Source organism: Pristis pectinata, chromosome 9 (genome assembly GCF_009764475.1).
Source record: "Pristis pectinata isolate sPriPec2 chromosome 9, sPriPec2.1.pri, whole genome shotgun sequence".
Classification (NCBI taxonomy): domain Eukaryota; kingdom Metazoa; phylum Chordata; class Chondrichthyes; order Rhinopristiformes; family Pristidae; genus Pristis; species Pristis pectinata.
In genome coordinates, this window is record NC_067413.1 from 23742544 (window position 1) to 23761461 (window position 18918).

The following is an 18918-nucleotide window of genomic DNA, read 5'->3' on the forward strand; positions in this document are numbered from 1 at the left end:
GCAAGGCCTACATTCAAGGAGAATGCTGCCAATCAGTGCACAACCTCATATAGAGTCAGAGTTATACAGCATGGAAACAGGCCCTTTGGCCCAACTGGTCCATGCTGACCAAGATGCCTCGTCAAGCTAGTCCCATTTGCCAGCATTTGGCAAACCTTAACCTTTCCAATCCATGTACCTGTCCAACTGTATTTTAAAAGTTGTTATTGTAAATGCCTCAACCACTTCCTCTGGCAGCTATATGGCTTATAACTTACATAATATTGATGGTAGCCTGGAAAGGACGAAATCTATATTCTTTTCACCAAGTTTCAACAAACATGCAGATTATTGTTCATGATCACAAAAACATAGAAATGCTTTTATGTGATTCTAAGTTTAACACACTGTGCCATAAGGGAATATTGATGTAAAATGGATACACATTGGAGAGATTATGACCTCTACAATATTCCATCATCCCAACTTGTTTTTTTCTAAATAAAATGGACAATTAACTCTATCACATAGATCTCTTTAGACAGTTAGACCTATGCAAGGTTATGAATGAAGCATTATTAGCATTGTTGCTAACAAAGACACACCTGAACATTTGAATAGATCAGCTGCTGCAAATACAGATCAGTTTACTCAGCAATGTTCCTACAATGCAATTCTCTGACCACGTTTGGAACACTATCAGTAAACTGTCATTTGAAACGGAACTCACATTATCACAAGCGTGACAACACATAACATCACAAAGCACCAATGATTAACTCACAAAGATGTTCAGGATTTCTCTTCAAAGGGTTAGAGTATAACATCTCACTTGTTATAGTAGAGGGTTGAAATCCCAGTAAGAGTTAAAAATAATTTAACAATTTGTGAAAATGACACCAATAATTGTCCTATTGAGAATTTCTGCTAGTTTTAACACTGGCTACTCCACAAAAAGATTTCACACGGAGATATCTTTCAGTATTGGAGTGACAGCAAGTCCGGAAAGGCTACTTAAAAATGAAATGATCGATAGCACCGAACAATAACATTCAAGCAAAAAGTAGTTCACAAAATGAGAGGGGAGTTTGGTGGGGGCATGACATCACAGTGAATGAATAGAGAGCAGTTCAGAAGAGACTGGGAGTGAACACACAAACTGATGGTATAGAAAGAACAAAGCGTGACTAAAGTTTGATTGACAGGTAGATTAAAAGTCCAAAAGTAATAATTTGAATGAGACTTCAGACAACGGTCAATGCTGTTAACACTTCAAATGAAATTAAGGTAATACACAAAATAACAAGACTGAACTTTCTGCTGCAGGTTTGGTTCACAGCTGTTGCAATGATGTAGGATGGACCTTAAAAATTGAGGAACTAAAATGCTGTTTTCATGAACAATGGTGCAGTGGAATTGAGACAGCATCTTTTGGTCACTGATGACAAACTGCACATTTAAGTTGGTATGATATTGGTGCATAAATTGCGATGAACATCAAAAGACTTCAAAATACTTGGATACAAAATCCAGCTCAACTCAACACCAACATTTTTAATGCTGTAAGTCACTTGAAGGATGAAATCTGCTGTTCACTAAACAGAAACTATACTCTTTGAAACACCACATAAATCAGAATTCTTCTGTGTTCACTGTGACATTTTGGCTGTTGCACCTGACCAGAGCCAATTATTTCTCATTTTTCTTGAGCCCTTCTATCTTGCCACCACCTTCCTTTTCATTAACCTGAAACAAAACCATTGATTAAAGAGGAAGGTTCAAATCATTGCACGGGTGGGGGGGTGGTGTGGAAAGGGAGATATCTTGGTCTGGAGAGGGAATTCATAAGCTTATAGTTTTGAAAGGTGAAGACAAAAGCACTGCGAGTTAAGCAAAGAAAGAGATTGTGGGTGGGAATATTTCATTCATTCATTTATTGGATGTTGTTAACAATGGCCAGTATCAATTGCCCATTATATTTCTTGAGAAGGTGGTGGTTACTTGCCTTCTTGAACTTGTCATAAATCTGAAATAAATATTGTTCTATTAACTGAATTCAAATTTCCTCTATGTTGTGGTGATATCTGAATTCTTGACTATGGATTATTTGTCCAAGTTACTAGATTTCCCATCTACTAATACAGCTGCTGCATGCAGGAGGCAAAGGTTGGAAGGATATGAATTTTTGGTAGGTAACAGGATGGAGAAAGTTACAAAGACAATGAAGAGCAAAACTATACAGGGGCTTCATAGCAAGGATGAGAATTTTAAAATCAAGGAGTTACTACTGATGTAGACCAATAAATGCTAAAGTGATGGAAGATTAAGATTTGAAAGTCATTCAGATGTGCACAGCAAAACCTCTGAAGATGGTTTAGAAACACTTCCAAAAGGTCTGTGTATTATACCCAAAATATTAACATTAAAGTGAAATTCACAAAATTGAAGGGAATCTTGTGATATTAGTCTGAAATTGCTTTGGAGGTACAAGATAAATAGTAATGGTAAACAGCTCATTCTTTGATTAGAGAGCTTTCTCCAAGGACCTGTACTAAAGCCTAAGATTTCTGGCTGAAAAGGAGCTATTAATTCTCATGCGTAGTGAAATGTTTCTCTACTTTGTGCAAGTGTATTTTACTTTTAAAAATAACAACCACTGGTCTCAATTTGATCCTTTGTGCATTTGTAGCAAAATTAAGCAAATTTGATCTTAATTTGCAATGCACACAATGTGGACATACAGAGAGACTTCCCCAGCATGGGCACAGATAACAAAAGGCATTTTAGACATATCTTAACCAGTTTTTGCACACTTGGATCTTGTTCCAAATACACAAGGCCGTGAACTTAAAGGAAGCAACAGTGGATATTCAGTAAATACTTGGTAATTGACTTCATTAGATCAAATGTTTGACCATCATACCATTTAACCGTGACACTTACTGGTCAGAATTGACATCACAGTGGATCCTTTTCTTAGTACATTCAACAGGAAACGTGTTTCCGTCCACATCTTGTTCCTCATCCAGCCTACAAATTATATATGTAAAAATAAGATTTCTAAATGGCCAGGACATCATAAATTCATATCACAGTTAATCAGGTGATTTTTTTTCTGTTCCCTTTCTAGGAATCTTTACCTTTTGACAGAAGCACAGTTTTGTAAAAACAAGAAATAAGAGCAGAAGGCCATTTGGGCTCTTAAGCTTTCTCTGGTAGTCAAAACCATGGCTAATCTAACTTTTTTCTCAACTCCACTTTACTGCCTGTTTGCTATAACTCTGGACTCAAAGCCCAAAAATCTGTCTATTGTTGGGTTGAAAATATTCATTAATTCATCAGCTCTCTGAGGGAGACAATTTCAAATATTCATGACCATCAGAAGAAACTCCTCTTCTCCAGGTTAAATGGAACTTTTCTGAAACTAGGCCCAGTTCTAGATTCTCCCCACCAAAGTGAGAAAAACTGACTAGCATTTTTGTTTTAAAGCACAATTACCACACGAGCCTGATCATGTTTCTTTTCATCATGTTTATCCACATACAAATTGATCAAATTTCAAATATTACACTAAACCAAGAGAAGTGCATGCAGACAGAGATGTTACTTGTAGGTAGTCTTGGGAGTGCTTTCAAACTAGTTGGAGCAGAGGAAAATTAACTGTGTCCAGCGAATTTATAATAGCTATCCAAAAAAAGTCAAATTCTGAGCTATACTTCCAACAGAATTCAAGTCTATCAGTACAGTATTCTAGTCAGGCTATATTACAAGTAATGATGACACATTAAATTTTTATTGTTGAGGTCAAGTAGATTGCAAAATTGTATTCAAACAACAAGGAAAAGATTGTGGGTGGGAATTGTCAGTGTAGTTTGTACTGGGACTTGCAATCCCCAACTATCAGACAAAAGATCCCAGGAGCAACATTGGTTTAATGGGGCAAACCACCTCCTCTAACCAACATCACTATATAAAATGGTACTAATAAGCAAAAGAAGAAAAAGAAAATATAATGAAGGGTTTGCCAGTTTCCCATTCCTGAAATCTAACCATTAAACTCTAAAACAACATTCTAGGCTGCTCAGAAAAGAAACAGAACACCTTTTGTTTTCCAAAAAAACTAGCTTTTCACATTTTAAAGTAATGGACAAACCTTTCTCACTTCCTTTATTGAGAAAGCCAGACACATTCCTTCCCTTTCTACCATCAAAACCATTGCCCTTCGTATCATTGATTTTATCTGGGAACCCTTCAAGTTCACATACATACATGTGAATATCTCCAAAAGTACAAACTGGGAGGGAGGGAGGATGCAGTAGAGATATTAATTCAAATAATCTTGTAGTCTGGTCTAGTGCTCAGGGGCCTCCTGTTTGTTATTGGGTACGGCTCCCAACAGCCAGGCAGACAGTAATACAATGGAGGCGGCAGTACTGTGGGGGAGTCCTTATTCCAAATATTACTTCAGCTGCAATTTCCAGTGTTCCTCCAAATCAGAGTACAGCTAGTGAAGATACTACTGGAGAAGGAATTGTCAGGACAGCAGTTTGAAAGCTAGCAACTCTAAGCAGAAGGGTAATAACTACTTTGAAGTACTGAAAGAAGGATGAGGTTGATTTTTGGATGACTGACTCCTGAAGGAAGATTAGAAAAACAAGTATTTTTCAGCCTTGAATGAAGGCAATTGAGGGAAAATCTAACAACTATAAATATATTAAGTGATGTAGAAGATTATCATGAGAAATGTATCAAATTAATGCACAGAACAAAGTACCAGCAAAAAACAATTTCAAGACCTTTTTCAGGAAATACTTCATATAATAAAGAACTACCAGTCCTAAAATGGTCATCAGCTTGAGCAGTGGAGGAATAAAAAAAAGTATTTCAAGAAGCAGCTGGACTAAATTAAGGTATCTCGAATCTCTGTAGAAATACTTTTAAAAGACAAAGATCTTCCTTTTCTGCACATGCCTCTAAAAATTTAGATACAAAAAAATCTACAAAAATCAAGTCCCTCCTCTTGGATGGATAGGCATGAAAACAGATGAGATGACAAGAAGAAATGAAGTGAATAATATATCAGAGGAGGAGAATATCATTGTGAATAGAGTCAGAGTTAAACAACAGAGTTAGGCCCATCAGCCCTCCACGCCATAGGTTGACCTTTATGCCTGTCTACACTAATCCTGCTTTCCCATACTGGGTCTGTATCCTTCTATACCTTGCCTAATTAAGTACTTGTATAAATGTCTCTCAGACAGTGATTGTATCAGACTCCATCACCTCCTTAGGCAGAGCTCCAGATATAAACCACTGTGTAAAATAACTTTCCCTTCAAATTGCCTTTAAAAATCCTCCTTCTTACCTTAAACCCATGCCCTCTTATTTTTGATACCCCTACCATGGGAAAAAGATTTTGACCATCTCCCTTATTAATGCATCTCATAATTTTATATCCCTCTATCAGGTCACCCCTTGCCTCCTTCACCCCATGGAAAACGAACCAAGACTATCTAATCAATTTCCATAATTAAAGTCCTCTAATCCAAGCAACATCCCGGTGAATCTCCTCTGCACTCTCCAGCACAACCACATCCTTCCTATAACTTGGCAACTAGAATGGCACATAATATTCCAAGTGTGGTCTAACCATTGTTTTGTAAAGTTGTAACATAACATTCCAACCTTTAAATTCTATGCCCTGACCTATGAAGGCAGGCATACAATATACCCCCCTTCACCCATGTTGCCACTTTCAGGGAATTATGGACTTAAACCCCAAGGTCTCCCTGTTCATCAACATTCCTCAGCGCCCCACTATTTACCGATTATGCTCTACCCATTACTTCTCTTCCCAAAATGCCATTGCTTTGCAATTGATGGGATTAAATTCCACCTGCCAATGCTCTGCCCAACTTTCCATCTGATCTACATTGTGCTGTGCCTCAGACAATCTTTATTGCTATCCACAACACTATCAACTTTTGTTTGTAAACTTACTAATCATACTTCCTACATTCACATCCAAATCGTTGATATATATCACAAACAAGAGTCCTAGCAACAATCCCTGCAGTACTCCACTATCCTCCCGACACTACCCTATGCCCTACGCAAAGATGCATTTCACTGTGTTTTGATGTACGTGACTAATAAAGATATCTTATCACCATGAACTTAGTACATACAGAAAACAACACTAATCTTGTACACCATCCTCCCCGCCACGTACACGCTACAACATCCAGCATCTGTAACGATTTTCAGCCTTTGAAGCCTGATAATCAGATGTACTTTTCCAGCTATTATTCTAATTAAAAATTTAGAGAACAAATATACAGCGTTTTACAGAATTTACGGAAGTAGATTGTTTATATTTTTTTTATATAGTTCAAATCCACCTATGACCTAACACAGGAGTTTTTAAATCTCAAGAAACATGTAGTATAATAAACAACCATCAAACAATCTTCAACACCATCACAAAAATTTTTGAAAACTGAATTCCAAGTTGTGACTCACTTTGTAGAAGGATCCTCAGCATGTTCACTCTCCTTTTTTTGCTTGTTTTCTTGATTTCCAGAATCTTCATCAGAGCTAAGTGGCTCCGACTTCACATTCAAATTAAGCCTTTTCAAAAAAAAAGTAGCCATTACTTATTGAACACCTTAAGGTCATAGTTAGCACCACACATTTGCAAAGTGATCCCCGAAACATATTACTTAATAGCAATACAGAGTAGCACTGGCCTAGGCACAGGTAGCCACATACATATATATGGAAGATGGTGCAAACAAAAACTTCTTTTGGATTCTGTGCAAGACTGGTCTCACCTTGATACAAAAATACAGTGCAAATCAAGGAGTAGATCTTGCAGACAGGTAGTGGTTAAGACACTGAAAAATGAATCAGAGGAGCATTGTTTTTAACCAAAAGGCTGGAATGCAGCAGTGTAAATGAAATGTAAATGTCATAATGATGATGCTCAGAAGTAAAATGACTGAATTGATTAAGCATAACTACTTCAAAGAGGATGGTATTGAATATTTGGACAGAAAACTCTAAAGCAGTGATAGGAGCCAACATCAATAATTCAGACAGTATTGTACAGGCATTTAAGGAAAATTAATGCAGAGATGAAAAGTGTATTGTGTTTTTTTATTTTTCAATTGTGTTTTGTCAGTGCAGACTCGTTTGGCTTTTCTCTTTTGTTTCCGACCAGTGTTGCTCAAATGCAGAAAATTTACATTGACATTCATTTCCTTTGTTTCCATGCATAGATAGGATTGAGGAAAGCAAGATCACTCTCACTGGTTAAAAGAATACATTTCATCTTCTGTAAAACACAACATCATGAATAATCAGTCAGAAATCAGACTTAAGTAATACATTTGCAAACTATCACGAATTTTGTACTTTGTGCTACAAAGGCCACTGAATGATGCAAATATTACAAAGCAAATTTGAAATACGAATAGAAAAATTTAATTCAAAGGAAAGCAGTCATAATCTGAGAAAAGGTGGGCTCGTGGCCCCATTCTTTTCAGTGATAAAACATGAAGGAATTTCACACATATGCTATTTATATATAATTTTTGATTAGTTATGAGGCAGCAATGCATTGCACCAAAACATCACTGCTACGTGTCACAGGATGGATACACAAGAGTGATTCCTCCATTTCACTTGTATCTCTAGAAGTGACAAATGGAGATCATGTCTCAGTGGATTGTGAAAAAATATCCACTAGGATATTCATAGGAAATCTTGCTTTTTAGGGCGACAAAATTTCCACGAAATGATTAAATGAGGAAACCTCATAGGCCCATAAAAATTCAAGAGATTATTAAATTTATTTCACTTTCATTAATGGCAGCTTATGGATACCTGCCACCACCAATCACCAGTAACAAAATCAAACTATGAAAGATGAAATATTTCTTATCTTACTCCTCTAAAAGGTGATCTTCCCTCTCTGGAGTTTGTTTGCTTGTTAGCTTTTCAGTTGTTACTTTTTCAGTTACGTCTCCATAATCACTGCCTGCTTCTAGTTCATTATCTGGTCTACTATTCAAGAAAAATACAAGTGTCAGATCACCAAAAGTTTTAACTGAAGTGTGTAAATGTCTTAGGCAACAACTATTCGCAAACTGCCAAATGGTAAAATCTCCAAGCTAGTAGACCAAGGATCTTAAATTTGCTCTACTGCCCATCATAAGACAGGCTAATTACTGGGAGAACCTTTACAAGGTGTCAGTTTAAGATGGTTAAAATGCCATAATTCATGCTGTCAGCAGAAACAAATACTAAATACCAATAGAAGTGCTTATTGGGCTTTTAAAGACAAGAAATCACTGATTTTTTTTTTCCTTGTTAAGACTCAGATTATAGGCAAAAAGGACAACATTATGAAATAAAACAGAGGAGTTAGCTGACTGAAGGCAAGAGATTTGGAACAGGATTAGAGAACTTTCTTTAGACTGTTATCCTGAGGTTATAGAATTCCCTTCCAGGGTTAATGCCTGAGGCAGTGACCGCCAACATTCAAGATTACGTTGGCGGAAAAGGGGATAAGGTAACATGGGTAATGTGGTAAATGTGATTAAGATGGAAGGTAAACCAAAAGACATATCCATGCTTTAAAATCAATATAACTTAAGTACAAATGCCAATGGTGGGATGTGTTGTTGTCATCAGCTGAAAATAAGTGTGAATGTTAAGAGGGTCTAATTAACTAGCTGTTTTGGTACTTCTTGGTGCTAAGGCTGCAATGTGCATGTGTACACACACACACCTCTTGGGCATTGGGGAAGGCCACAATTTAACTTACTCTGGACTGGTCTTGCTTGAAAGTATCAGGGAAAAGTGCCAGAAGTTATATCCCAAAAGGCATATCCCAAAAGGCAAACAAGTTCAGAAACGATTGTTAACACAGCAATTTGCATTTAGTTCACTTAACACAGTAAAGTGTCTCAGTGACAGCTTTTGTCATCCCAAGTAGCTTCTGATTTTGTCACGTCCTAATGCAGAGTCTTGACCTGAAATGTTGACTATCGTTTGCATCAACAGATGCTGCTTGATCTGCCGAGATCTTCCAGCAGTTTTTTGCTTCAGATTCCAGCATCTGCAGTCTCTTTTGTCTCCTAGCTTTTGATTCTGATGCTTGTAATTTGAGCTTTCAAGTACCAAATATTAAACAAATTCTCATAAGAGAATCAAAGATTCAACCATATTCCAGTTTAACTAGGTGACAAAGAAACTAAGATGACAGTTGCCCAATACCCGCTGCCCTGCAGCCCCAAATCAAATTGATCTGTATCAGGCATGCAACTTAAAAATAATCTAAGTTTTGGATCCAGAATTTGATGCATTAATTACAAAAGTTTCAGTTAGGACACCTCCTTGATTTTTTTTTAAACAAATAGGAATGCAGATTATGGAAGTGAAGATAATCACAAGCAGAAACTGCAGATGCTGCAAAACTGAACTAAAAACACACAATGCTGAATATACTCACCACGTCAAGCACCTATGGAGATACAGACATAACATTTCAATGATACGGAAAGATGGAAAATGAAGACAAGAGCAGTCCATTGCTCCATCTACTCTGGTCCACCATTTCATATGATCATGGCTGATCATCTCTCTCAATACCACATTCCTGCTCTCTCCCCCCAAGCCCCTTAATGCCTTTTGCATCTAAAAATTTATCTACATCCTTCTTAAATATATTCCACAACTTGGTCTCTGTAGCCCTCGTGGTTGGGTTCACTATCCTCTAAGTGAAGAAAGTTCTCCTCATCTGAATCCCAAGCTTCTTGCCCTGAGACTGTGATTCCTCATTGTAGATACCAATTTTCCTCACATTCAGTCTCTCTAATCGTGTCAGATGTTTAAAGTTTCAATTAGATGCCTTCTTCGACTAAACTCTCGTGAATAAAGATCCGGTTGACCCAATCTCTCCTCACACAGCAGTCCCACCATCCCAGAAATCAGGAACTCTCATCTTACAAAACACTGTTTTAAGTTGAAGGAAAGCTGAAGAAATGGAGAGGAAAAAAAAATGAAGTGCCTGTGAAAGGGTGGAGACCAAGAGATTCATGGATGACAAACTGATAAGTGAGAGACTACATTAATGGCTTCAAACTCATCTGAAGATTTATAAATACAGATAGAGTGGAGAAAAAAAACACACACACACACTGACACCAAGAGATACAGAACGCAGTATTAGATGTAAATCTGAAATGAAGGAAAGTAGTGGGAAAGCCCAGCAGGTGGTAACAGAAAATGTGAGTATCATCCAACCTAGCCACTAGATAGAAACAAGATAGAAAAGTGAAGAAGCTGCAGATGCTGCGCAACAGTGCGGCCAGCAACAGGAAAATAGTGTTGAGTTAGAAGAATAGCCATGTTCCTGATGGAGAGTTGGGCATCTCCTGATAAGTGATTCTGGGTTACTTGCCTCCACTAATCCATCTGGACTACTATTTCAGATATTAAACATGCGACATGCAGAATTTCCTGCATCAGGAATAATGTTACAACAGCAAAGTACCTCAGATGCTGGAAATCTAATAAAAAAAACCACTGGAAATGCAACTTTTGCCTTCACATCAGAAAGAGGCATTTGGCTACATTGCTGGTCTCCCAAAAATACAGGAACTGAGAGTGAACTCATGCCCTCAGACATAGCTACTTTCTGCTCAGTAATCAAGGAGGCTATCTTCAGTGTGCGCTATTCTTCGGAATTCTCCGCGGCTTCCTCTGCCCTCTTGGTGGGAGAAGATCTCTGCCGTCCTCCATCAATTGATGCAGGACTCTTTGCCAAGACTCCTACGCAGCCAAAGAAATGGTGCTTGAATTGTGGGGTGAATGCCTTGACTGGGCTTTGCAAAAACAAATTTCCCCCCTCAAAAAAAATCTAACACATCTCCATTAAGATCAGCTCTCACTTGCCTCCTCTTTGGATTGAAAATTCAAGCTTCTCTATTCTATCAATAACAATTCAGTATAAGGTGTAGCCTTGTGGCTCTAAACCATCTCTAGTACTTGAACATCCCAGTGATCGGAAAAAGGTACCATCTTCAAATTGCATTCAACTGTATGGAAGTTTGATCAGAACTTCCTGATTTCTAATGTTTCAGTCTTGTAGTTCAACATCCTTCTGGCTTTTTGATTGGTATTTTGTAGTATTACGAAATCAGCGGTGTCACATCTAAGACATGCAGGTTTCCTTCAATTTCACTATAAACAATCTCAACATCCTTAAATAATCTATTTATTTTGTGTATATGTACCGGGCACTCTATATTGCTAACATTGAATGTCATTTACTGTTGCCCACTAATATATTTTGCCCTACTCATTCTCTAATTTCTGAATCACTCAAGGCATTTTGACCTGGGTATTTGAGAACATGGACACCTGTGAAATCCTAGTCTTAACATGCAAATTGTATAGCAGAGATAATTAGTCGTGCTAAATAAAAGACATACCTCTTAAAACTATTTTCTTTCTGGTCTTGTGGTTTATTGGAAGAATTCTTTTCCTGCAAAAATAATGTACAATACAGAATGTTTGCATAGGTATATTGTATTTAACACTGAAGCATCAAAACTATTCACACACTGAAACAGGATATCTTAATAACAATTCTGAATCATTCCTCTTCAATCATTGACTGAACATAATTCTTACCGAAATGGCAATTCTGGTTGGTTTTGTTTGCTTCCAGCACACATTCAGTCTGCTCAACAACAGTGGACAAAACTTGAAATAACTCAAAGTGATACTGTAATATTATGAAATGCTAAAGCCTAAAAACTGATTCAATCCACGAAGTCTATGCCAGCTCTGTCCCATTCCTCTTCTTTTCCTATTGCCATGCAAATTATTTTTTCCCCATAAGCACTTGTTCAGCTCCTTTTTGGATGGTCCCAAGGGTCATTTCCATCATCCTAACAGATCATAAACAGTTAAATTTTGCTCACATCAACACCCCACCACTCCATGTCCTATGGCCATTATTTTAAATTCCCTGGTTCTTGAACCATCTACAATTACGAACCATATTCTAATTACTCTATCTAAACGTGATATAGTAAACCTCTATGAAACCTTCCCTCAATCACCAGCTTCTCCACTCAAATCTTGTAGTCAAGATCCATCATTCCCAAACCATTCCAGTAAATCTTTTCTGCAGCCTAATACTTTCACAACCTTCACAGAATATAGCTACAGTTGTAGCAGCAGCCAATTTGCACACAGCAAATTCACACAAACAACAACAACAAAATAGGTGTTCTGGTCTTTGAGTAAAGCTGACTGGCAGAACACCAAGGATGGTTTCTTTGTTATTTCTTAAAAGTGTGCCATGGGATCTTCTACGTCTAACCAAGAAAACAAACAAGACCTCTGTTTAACATCTCACCCGAAGGTCAGAACTAATTGCCTTGTCCCTATATGCAATTCTGATGTCATAGAGATCAATGATGAGTGGTGGCAATGGTGCAGCTGGTAGAGCTGCTGCCTTACAGCGCCAGAGACTTAGGTTCGATCCTGACCTCGGGTGCTATCGATGTGAAGTTTGCACATTCTTCATGACCACGTGGGTTTCTCCTGGTGCTCCAGTTTTACCCCACATCCAAAAGACAAGCAGATTGATAGGTAAATTGCCCCTGGTGCGTAGGTGAGTGATAGAATCTGGGAGAAGTTGATGGGAATGTGGGGAGAATAAAAAATAGAATTAGTGTAAGATTAGTGCAAATGGGTGATTGATGACCAGTGTGGACTGGGTGGGGTGAAGGACTAGCTTCTGTGCTGTATCTCTGATTGTGATGTGTTCCCCAAGGTGAATTACAATGGATTGGGATCGCCCAGCTCCATGTGATCATTTGTTCAAGTAACCATATATGCCATTTTTAACAGTACATTCCTGTATTTAAGCCATAAAGAGATGGCCCAACATTTTTTTTTAATGAAACAAAAAAATCATCCCATGTTCTCATGTCTGTTGTACTTCATAATAAAGCATCTCTCAATTTCACAATTGATTATACTCCTGAAAGAAAATTTAGGTTCTGCAATGTCATAAAAATGAAACCTTATTGTGCTTGCATTAAGATCGGTCAATTTTGATCTACAACAGTGACAGTTGTTGAAATGACCAACTGTGGATGTACTATGCTTGAAAGCAGTTCAAAATGGTTTCTGTTGGTTAGCCAAGTTCACCTTCTACTGCCTTAATCATCTGCTTTCAAAATTGCAACAGCAGTCACATGGCAAACATTGGCAGGAGCAAGGCAGGTGTGCAGAAGGGATGGGGCCAAGTGTGCAGACAGGAGCTGGAAATGGAGCTGGGTATCTCAAAGGAAGGGGCCGAGAACTGGGCCTCAATCAGGGACTGTGGAGGTGGAGTATGGCCAGGATACAGGGCTGTTGCATCATTAGAACCAGGAATACGAAACCAGAGTATAGGGGTATGCATCTGGGGAAGCAGACAGGTGTGCAAGGGCTGAAGAAGAGTTCAATAGAGGGCAGGAAGGGATTCAAGGGCAAGGAGATCATAGAGCAGGAGAGGGGTGTCATACTTGTAGTAAAGGGTCTAGAAGACAGGGAGTAAGGGTAAGGGGAGGGTGGAAGACAGTGAGCAGGCACTTCTGCCTGTGTGCAGGTGTGAATCGAGGAGGTGGAACGAGCGAGCAAGGAGCAAGTGTGTATGTGGTAGGACTTACTTGCATGCCCACCCATGAATGAACATTAATATCCATGCAGCAAAATCTCACCTTCAGTTATCTCAGTTTCATTGCCATGAGATTAAAACCCTCTCTCAAGTCTGTGTGGTGGTTGGTGTGCATCAGCTACCCAGAGTTAAAAGGAAACATACACAGAACTTCCACTCTATGTGCTGTGTTAAGCACAGGATGGTGCGAACCTCATTAATACTGTAGACATAACACAAAAAGGTGTACTTGTTCTTTTAAACAAAGACCTTCAAAAAAAACATAAGTCTTTGAAGAAAGGCCTGTCAATTGCTGACAACAACAGTGTAACTTTTGGCTATATGAAGCAAACATTTCAATTTTTGATGATGGTCAAAGTGATATGCACAGCAGCTTTCAATAAAACAATACTGAATGAAGTGACTATACAACTAAGTATTTCACATTTTTTAGTAAAGCAAAATACAAAAGATGATGATCATGTTCATGCAAGTGTGAAACTGACTGCTTCCCATTCTGTGAATCACAGATACAGCTTCAGATCTAAATGAACATATCAAGCAAAATTTTTGTCTGCAAGGACAAAATCAGAGGCAATCATTTGCAATGCATTGGTTGCATTGTCAACCAAAGAACTACCTAGTGATTTAGAGCTTTGTTTTAATCTCACTTAGCTTGGATATACAAATCAAAAAAGATCATAAGTTGTCCCCACTTCTGGTGCATCCAAAGACCAAAATGAATATGAAAATAGTAATTTACTACCCTACCTGGTGAAAATTTGACTTGCAATGTGAATTTCATCAACTGATCATTTCAGAGGAAAGCTTTTGTGACAAAACAAATATTAATTTTGTTGTGCTGAACAAGCTGGACAACATGTGGTGAAAACTGAGTGGGAGAAACTCAGTGGGTCAGGCAGCATCTATGGAGAAACTCAGTGGGTCAGGCAGCATCTATGGAGGGAAATGGACAGTTGACGTTTGGGGTTGAGACCCTTCATCCAGATGAAGAGCCTTGACCCGAAATGGTGACTGTCCATTTCCCTCCATAGATGCTGCCTAACCTGCTGAGTTCCTCCAGCACTTTGTGTGTTGCTCCATATTCCAGCATCTGCAGTCTCTTGTCTCCATGGTTTGTTTACTAGCATAAAGACAGTAAAAAAAAATGTTTCACTTTTGTGTTTTTCAACAATTTCCCTCAATGCAGACACAGGAGGTGCTTGACTGGGGTACTCATTTGTGATTTTCAGAAGTCTTGAGTCCCATATTAAGAAAATGTTCATTTTAGCCTGTGTATGAAGTCAGTGTAGTACAGAGGGTGGTCTTTATTGGATCATTCTTCATGTTTATTAATGTCAGTGCATGCTTGTGAGTGGTCTGCTGACACCAGCAACCTGAACCACTGGCAGGATTTAGATTGGTGGAACTTTCATTCACTGCCATTGGCAACCATCAAAGCAGGGTGTGCTCAATCTACATTCATTTTGCTTTACATTTCAGCTCAAACCTGGTTCCCAGTAACTGTACAGGCTGTGGGTACTACTGAAAGTGCATCATACAAAAGTGATAAAAAGACCTACTCTATTCTTAACTCAGCCAAACATTTATATTGCTTGATTTGGATAAGGACTGATTTCCTGTCCTAAAATACACAAAAACATTTCTCATCTTCAGAAGAACTATTGTTTTATGAGGGATATGAATATGCCCATGTCAGATGACAGTACATTTCTAATAGTTTTGTCATTTGGTACGTTGGAAGTGAGCTACAGTTAATGAAAGCAGGTACTAAGCCACAGACGTTATGTATATAAATTCACTGTCTTTAAAGAATAAGGGATATTGCAAGTTAGAGATATTAATAAACTGATTCTCTCTTCCCCTTGTGGATATCAGGGAGGGCCTAAATAGGAGATTAATCCCCAAATAGGAGATTAAGGGGTGGGAGTGAAGGAAGCAAATTCCTGAAAGAATCATATGGTCACTGACTGGAATAGATTTGAAGGACAAATAGTCTTAAACTTTGTTTAGCAATGTGTATCTTTACCCTTTTTTTGTATTTTTTATCCTTGTCTTTTTGCTTCCTGGCACAGAGTTCTTTGAGCTGTTCATCCATACCCAAGAGCATATCTTCAAAGGATTCCTGACATGAAGATCTGTGCAAAATAAAACATCCAAAAATAAGTTATAAAAGTAAAACATCTGCTGAAATGATTCCTAACAACTTCCTTACTTCCAATATTCACCTGGCAACTGGAACTTAAAGGATAAGAATCAAAAACAAAAACAGAAAGTGGAAATACTGAACAGGTCAGACACCATATGTGGACAAAGAAACATTTCAGGTTGATGTCCTTTTGTTAGAACTGGCAACCAAATTACCACTTTGATGTCTAGAGTAGCTATTGCAACAACATGGTTAGAAAGTACTTTTAAAACTCCCAGGATATTTCACACACAGGCTAAATTAAATGTGACTGAGAAAACAATGAAGAGATTTGGATCTGAAGTGATATAGATGGCTTAAGTGTGCAACAATCTGGCAAATGGGAGTATTAAATAGGAAAGTACTAAATTGTCCATGTTGACAGGAGAAAAAAATGGCTAAATGGTGAAAGATTGTAGAGCTGAGATGCAGGTGGATCTGGATGTCTATAATTTGTAGAAAGTATATGTGTAGGTACAGTAAGTAATTAGGAAAGCTGACAGAATGTTATCTATAGCCTGAGGAACAGAATACAATGTAGGAGGTTATGCTTCAGTTTCATAAGGCAATGGTTAGACTACATCCTGCATACTGTGTTAATATATTGGAAGCAGTTCAGGGAAGGTGTACTCAACTAGTAATTGGAATGGGTGCTTTGATGAGGAAAGGTTGAATAGGGTACACTTATATTCACTGAAGTTTAGAAGAGCGAGACAAATGCTGAGGGATTGTGACAGAGCCTGTAGAAAATGTTTCCTCCAGTGGAAAATTCAGAATGGGTGGGGGTGGGGGTATGATTGTTTAAAAATAGATGCCAATTTAAGCCTGATGAAGTGACATTTTCTCTGTGGGTTGAGTCGTTGGAACTCTCTTCCTTAAAGGGTAGTGGAAGCAGTGTAGTTGAATATTTAAGACAGAGGCAAGACCACAAGAAATAGGAACAGGGGTGGGTCATTTAGCACCTCAAGCTTATTCTGCCATTTCTCAAGTGCAATTCCTATCCTTTTCCCAATAATCCTCAATTCCCCTACTGATTAAAAACAATCTCACCCGTAAATATACCCAAGGACACTGCCCCAACAGCTCTGTGGGATGAAGTTCCTAAAAAAAATTATTTCTTCTCTCCAAGTTAAATGGGCACTTTCTTATGTTGAGACCATGCCCACTGGACTTTACCATGAGGGGAAACATCCTTTCAGCATTTTCCCTGTGTAGCCACCCCAAGAATTTTAGGTTTAATAAGATCACCAGATTCTTCTAAATTCCAACGAGCTGAGTCCCAACTTGTTTAACCTTACCTTGGAGGACAAATCCTCCATACCCCAATCATTGCAGTAAACATTTTATGACCTACTTCCAATGAAATAATAACTTTTCATAAATAAAGGAACCAAGATACTTAGTACTCTAGATGTGGTCTCAAGTTTATTGACCAACTGAAGTATAACTTCCCTACTTTTATAATCCATGGCCATGAGGAATACATGTTGATCTTTGGTCTCATCATTGGGTGGGTGGTGGTGTGCAGTAGAGAATGATGAGATGCCATTAGAAGAGGGTAAAGCAGGTTCCAATGTTAATTTTCTGTGTAGTTAACAACACCTTTCCTCTCATGGGATGGACTTGGAAACTCAGTAATATTTTGTTGCTGGCCATATCTGGGTGGGTATGGGGTTATTACAAGGCATCTCCCCATTCCAAAAAAAAGGACACAACCAAGGAATGTCTCCAAGGTTTCCTCATCAATCATCTGCTAGAACGAGGTGTTACAATTTATACAGAAAGTAGTCACACATCTTCTTGTTGTGCTAAAGGTTGATGAAATATGTAACGTTGACCAGAGGTTTAGCCCAATGAACCATGGGCAAATTATGGGTGGACATCTAATAAATTTGTTAGATGAACAAGGATAAGAAAACATCCAAACTATTAAAATTGAGGGCTGGAGAAACAGAAATTTTAGGGTTTTAGACAGATCACCTTTTTCCTCTCCCCTCCCCAAAAAAAAGGGAAGAGGAAACAAAGATTTGTTTAAAAAGCTTTTAAGATTTCAGGGAAAACAAATGCAAAAACAGTTATAACACAACCCAATGCAAATCACTGATTAGTCTCTAGATGGCGTATGTGCACATTTTGGAAGATTTGCAAGAGATGGAAAGATTTACTAGGACAATACAGTGATCATAGTTTTTTTTGGGGGTGGAGGGGGGGGAAGACAGAAGAGGACAAACTTTTTAGAAGAAACGCTGATTAGAAGAAAAGCTGGTTTAAAAAAATTAAGATTTTTTAAAATCCGGTTAATAGGGAAAATACATTTTTAATTAACTGTTCAGTGAAATTAACAACACATGCAAGATCATAATTAAAGGTTGAGAGTATTTATTCGTAATGAAAAAGGCAGAATACCCTTTCATTAAAAAGTGGTAGAAGGGAAATCCACATTTGGTTCTTAAATGATAATAGATAAATATTTGAATTATTTTTGGAAGTGGTGCAAGGATCGATATATTTGAATGGGTGGCTCAAAACTGGAGCAAAGTATGGCAGAAAATCTTTAAAAATACACAAATACCAAACATGAATATTTCCTTTACCTCTTCAACAAATTTCCTTTAATTTTCTTTTCTGTCTTGTCATATATCTCCTGTAAAATATATGATTTTATTATACAATGATTGAGACATCATAATTCAATGCAGGGAGGTGGATTATCTGGTCCCAAAGTGACTGTTGTATTTAACATGATGTGAAATGCATATCGCTGGGCTTAAGTAACCAGGTAAATGATAAATTCCAAGTGCTAAACTAACCCACCAATAATTCAACTTCCTATTATATTTTGTTTTAAACATTAAGCACTTAAAAGATGCTCTTTAATTGCTTCCTTATCTTGATCTACCAGAATCCCTGCTTCCAAAAGCCATCATTTCCCAGGCTCTGCAAACAAATTCTTGAGTAAATATACCAAACTGCACAGAACAAAGCTGTACGGTACCAGACCAAA

At 37.9% G+C, this 18918-nt stretch overlaps 1 protein-coding gene across 5 annotated transcripts in view; it reads right to left on the minus strand.

Moving 5' to 3' along the window:
* The window catches only part of LOC127574573 (DNA topoisomerase 1-like), an 85336-nt gene that overhangs the window by 58882 nt on the left and 7536 nt on the right, over positions 1-18918 (minus strand). For 3 of the 5 annotated variants that reach the window (XM_052023680.1, XM_052023679.1, XM_052023678.1), the window contains 6 exons: positions 18509-18558; positions 15756-15864; positions 11481-11533; positions 7930-8046; positions 6502-6609; positions 2923-3009 (listed from right to left, as the gene is read on the minus strand). In XM_052023680.1, coding sequence (XP_051879640.1) covers positions 2923-3009; positions 6502-6609; positions 7930-8046; positions 11481-11533; positions 15756-15864; positions 18509-18558 — 524 coding nt within the window. The remainder of the gene's footprint in view (positions 1-2922; positions 3010-6501; positions 6610-7929; positions 8047-11480; positions 11534-15755; positions 15865-18508; positions 18559-18918) is intronic. The other 2 variants (XM_052023681.1, XM_052023682.1) reach the window with 2 other exon arrangements.